Raw genomic sequence first — 5,000 nt, 5'->3', positions numbered from 1 at the left:
ACTTACGTGCAGGCTCCCAGGTCTTAATATAATAATCAATAACTTACGTGCAGACTCCCAGGCCCGTCACTGACTCCGTACTCCTTCCTTATGAACGTGTTGTTGATCCGATCCGAGATGTCATGGAACGACTTGCCGTAGTCGGTGCTGATGGGAGGGAGAAGGGTTTAAAATGTTCTGATGAATTGAAAATGGAGCACCCTGATGAAAACAAAAGTCCTCGGCATTGTCCTCGTAGCAGTTGTTTTGTATTGACCTGTACTGTACTTTCGTTGATATATATCGTTTCGATATATTCGTGCGAATAATTCGCATTTAAAAAAACCCAATCGAAGTCCATGCAAGCTTCCACATCAGTGGCGAATGTGCGAAAATGCGACCGTTTTCGCTCTTTATTTGTTCGCTCTGGTGTCGTATTTCGCAGAGATTCGCAGGCGAACTGCAACATGCAATATTTCGCATTTTCAGATCGCTTATTCGCATCGCGTCGCTAATTCGCCAGTGTGTAATGACCTTTACCCATACTAGCAATGTTTTCAGTGACAAACTGTAACTGTATAGAACATTCAATATACAGAACATCTGGCCCAAACCACTGGCCTGGCGGTCCACCGGGCTCACAAGTAGCCTGACGGCACCACAGGTTCGAGTCCCGTTCCTGACACTAGTCTTCGCATCGTGTCTCCCCCCCCCATCTCTCTCCCCCTGTTCCCTGTTTCTTGTCCAACTCGACTATGAAACTATAATTAAAAGGCAGCAAAACACCCCAAAAACGTCTTAAAAAAACAAAATAACATCATGATGATGATGATCTTGAACATAATGAACAATGGCTGCAAAGTATCGACTATCAAGTTTTTTTTTATAGAATACATTTTAATATATATAACAATAAATTCATTAACCACATAATGACATAAGTGTTATTTTTTTATATTTTATATTGAAATGGTTAAAATGGCAGATTTACAAGCTCACAAGGTGTCACGATGCGACACATATATATGTATGAGCTTGTAGATCTGCTCTTTTTTTTTTACTGTAGTTTTCAATGTTTTATTATTTTTATTTTTCCACTTTTCGCCTATAGAATGACACGCCCAAAATAAGGCTTGATTTATGAATCGATTATTTGATTGAATTGTATCAAGTTGATTGGGTGCCTCTGATATGAACATAATAATACCTTCGGTACGGAATATAGATATGAACATATAGATATGAATATATGAATATAGATATTATGAACATATATGTAACAGTATTATATAATTACACAAAATATGATACAAATAAGTGCTTCTACCTGACTTAATTCTCCATGGTTCATGTGTATAGGATTACATTAGATGTCAGCTTATTTTTTTAAACATATTTTTTAGTCTTAGTCCTAGAATTACAAAGTAGTAGTAAGGTTGAAATCTATTTTCTGCAAGTAGAAATTAATGCGGATCTTAAGAGGGTTAAGGGCCGATTCATACTATTTTAGAGCCGAATAAAAGTCGGTTCGGCGCTGTAGAGCCTACAATGTGACGTCATTTGAGGTTCGGGGGGGGGCGGGTACCGTCCTAAAGTCGGCTCTTCGGTGCTACTGAAATTTTCTGACGAGCCGAAATCATTTCGGCGCTACAGCGCCGAAACAGCGGTGAAATAGGAGTATGAATCGGCCCTAAGTCTCCCCCTTTTGCCCCCTGTATAAATGTCCTGCGACTTGCAAATTGATTTATACAGTGTTTGTTTCACTCTGTTTAGAGAGCCGTTGCACTACTGAGAACTAACGTGGAGACGTGTCTGTCGTTGTTCTTTGTCAGGTATGTTACGTTATATTATTTGTTGTGTTACTGTCGCTCTTTGCTTCTGTACTTCCGTCTTGGAACGAGAGAGGAGTCTATGCACTACTGAGAACTAACGTGGAGACGTGTCTGTTGTTATTCTTTGTCAGAATAAAACGTGGTTTCCAAAGAGAGTTCTGGGTCCGTCTGTCCATTCAACACAACGCAGAGAGAGACAAGATTACACCGGTTACACTCATACCTTCGGTACAGACGTGAAGAGCCTCCGTCTAGGAAGGAATCCAGCGGAGCACTTATCGTCGACAGCACCAGGATGACCTGCGGGACATCGGGACGGGAGGGAAGCAGTTTTAGCCCATTGAGGTGACATTCACACCAGAGAGCTCTACTGCGATTAAAAACTAATCCTGCTGCGCATTGTCCGAAAGTTCGCTTCGTTTGGCAGGTGTGAAGCCTCATTCGAGTCCTAATGCGCAGCAGTCCCGCCCCCTCGAGAGACCCGGAAAATAAATCCCTGTTCATTTTCCCTCATAGACTTTTCAGAAAGTATTTATTTAAAGACGTTTATACGCCACGCGGACAAAGACAACTCTTGTCGTGACAAATCATGACAACAAACGCAATTTTTCGGGCCAAACAAAAAAAAACGGCAGGTTATACAACACTTTTTTTGGTTGTTTTTCTTCTTTGTAATTATTTGTTTGGTCCAAAATATTGTGTGTGTTGTCATGATTTGTCACGACAAGAGTTGGCTTCGTACGACGCTTAAAAGGTCTTTAAATAAATACGTTTTGAAATGTCTATGAGGGAAAAATGCATCGGGATTAATTTCCTGGGCCTGGCGTCGTCATGAAAGGGGGCGGGACTGGGCCTGGGCGTGGTCATGAAAGGGGGCGGGACTGCGACGCTCTATAGGGAACGACTGTAGTGGAGAAGAGTATACAACTAAAAGACAAGTCGTTCTATGTTTGGTTGCGCTCGGGTGTTGCGCTCCTCTGACAAGATACAAGCTCAGGGCGACACATTGTGAGTTTATAGATCTGCTATTTTCAGCATGCAGCCAATTATATAATTATATTATATATTATCAGGCATTACGATGCCCTCAAGGCCCACCAACATACATTTTAACCCATTCTGACCTGAGATCAGATTCATACGAGGTTTCCACTGGACACACACACACTGGTCTGATGAACCCATTCTGACCTGAGATTAGATTCTAAAAATATGTCAGTCGTTCTTCGATTTTTCAAAAAATAGCAGACCTATACAAGCTCGTAGCGCGCCACTCGGTGGCACGCTATGACCTTGGAGATCTGCTATTTTTCAATAGCAATTTTTCAATAGCTAAAGCATAACATGATGCTAACACCAAAAGGTAGATTGCGATCTACCAGTAGATCACAAAGGCTGTGCAGGTAGATCACATGACATATTATGGCCCTAAAACATATATCATTTATATATAAAAAATATATATATCATTTGGCATCTGACACTTGAATTAAGGTGACTTGATTGATTGACATAAAAATGGCCTGTTAACCCACAACAGATTACTTTGTTTGAGTGTTGAGCACAAAGATCAGTAGCATTAGAAAGTTACATACAAAAACTAATATTTAACTAATATAAAAACTATATTTCCCATTCTAAGTGTGTTTGACATGTTCTTTAAACTATTTTCAGCAATGAGATCATATTTTTTGGTGGGTAGATCTTGTTGCGCTGGTCATTTTGAAAGTAGCTCTCGAGTCAAAAAAGTGTGGGCACCTCCTGGTCTACTGTAGACTAAAGTCTATGGGCACCCCCGGATCTACTGTAGACTAAAGTCTATGGGCACCCCTGGTCTACTGTAGACTAAAGTCTATGGGCACCCCCGGATCTACTGTAGACTAAAGTCTATGGGCACCCCTGGATCTACTGTAGACTAAAGTCTATGGGCACCCCTGGTCTACTGTAGACTAAAGTCTATGGGCACCCCTGGTCTACTGTAGACTAAAGTCTATGGGCACCCCTGGTCTACTGTAGACTAAAGTCTATGGGCACCCCTGGTCTACTGTAGACTAAAGTCTATGGGCACCCCTGGATCTACTGTAGACTAAAGTCTATGGGCACCCCTGGTCTACTCTAGACTAAAACTAAAACATTGCAGATGACTAGTAAAAACGGAAATGCATTCAGAAATGCTCTGTCAAAATTGGGAGATAGTGGGAGAAGTTCTCCATCACTCCATATAGTCCAAAATGAGAAGTTGATCATTGAGCTACAGATAACCAGCTGCCATGATGATGGTGATGATGGATTGTGATGCGTTATTATTATCGTGAGAGAGTTATCTGCCATAGTCCAATAAACAGGCTGTACACACATAAGTCATGGAATCATAGCTCGCTCCGGCATATTTTAATGATTGCCCCGGGGGACACTCATCCCAATTTGAATGGTCATGTGATATTATGCATATGAACAGCAAAGACATATAGATGAAAGCAAATACGACCTGTTTACATCACGAATCAGATTGGATCATATCAGTCCGTTTGGTTGGGGCGCCCCTCGAAGCGCGGGCCAGAGAGGGGTCGTCTGTCCTGGAGAATTCTGACGTGTCTCTATACTTTTTCAGACACTATATAGGAATCTTTCTGTCCCTCTGTGACCTTGCTTGAGCACAGCTAGGGTGCACACTCTGTATGAGTAATGGTAACTGCTTAAAAGGTCTACTTTATCCCAACAATTGATGATGATGATGATGATGATGATGATGATGATGATGACAATGACAGTATTGTACAGTATTGTACAGTATTGTACACACTCACCCCTGTATCATCGCCCACCCAGGTCAGTGTAAAACTGGCTCCATCGTCTCCATTAAACCCAGTCTGAGAGAGAGAGAGAGAGAGAGAGAGAGACAGAATGATCGCACCTCTGAAAAACAAACTCAGCATAGCCTTGTGATTATGGGAGAAATTATTTTCACCTTTAAGGCTATATATATATATATATATACACTATACCGTCAAATGATGTTAACAACTGGTGGTACTTCAAATGACGCATGGGCTATATAGCTTCAGTCCCTCCGCATCAAAAGCATGTATTTTAACTGATCAGATTCATTACGCATAATATACAGATATACATAGTTTGACCAGTAGCTATACGCACCGAACGAGGTGCGTTTTCTGCCAAAGATCATCA

General features: G+C 41.3%; 1 protein-coding gene across 1 annotated transcript in view; it reads right to left on the bottom strand.

Annotated features, from left to right (window-relative positions):
- LOC308310695 (sortilin) overlaps positions 1 to 5,000 on the bottom strand; it is a 25,584-nt gene that overhangs the window by 20,067 nt on the left and 517 nt on the right. The window contains exons 2-4 of the mRNA XM_080757074.1: positions 4,619 to 4,681; positions 2,035 to 2,111; positions 48 to 147 (exon numbers count right to left, since the gene is read on the bottom strand). Coding sequence (XP_080613200.1) covers positions 48 to 147; positions 2,035 to 2,111; positions 4,619 to 4,681 — 240 coding nt within the window. The remainder of the gene's footprint in view (positions 1 to 47; positions 148 to 2,034; positions 2,112 to 4,618; positions 4,682 to 5,000) is intronic.

This window comes from Protomyctophum bolini, assembly GCF_963924005.1.
Source record: "Protomyctophum bolini genome assembly, chromosome: 23".
NCBI lineage: Eukaryota > Metazoa > Chordata > Actinopteri > Myctophiformes > Myctophidae > Protomyctophum > Protomyctophum bolini.
The sequence above is the reverse complement of the archived record's forward strand: the minus strand, read 5'-3'. Positions and strand labels throughout refer to the sequence as shown.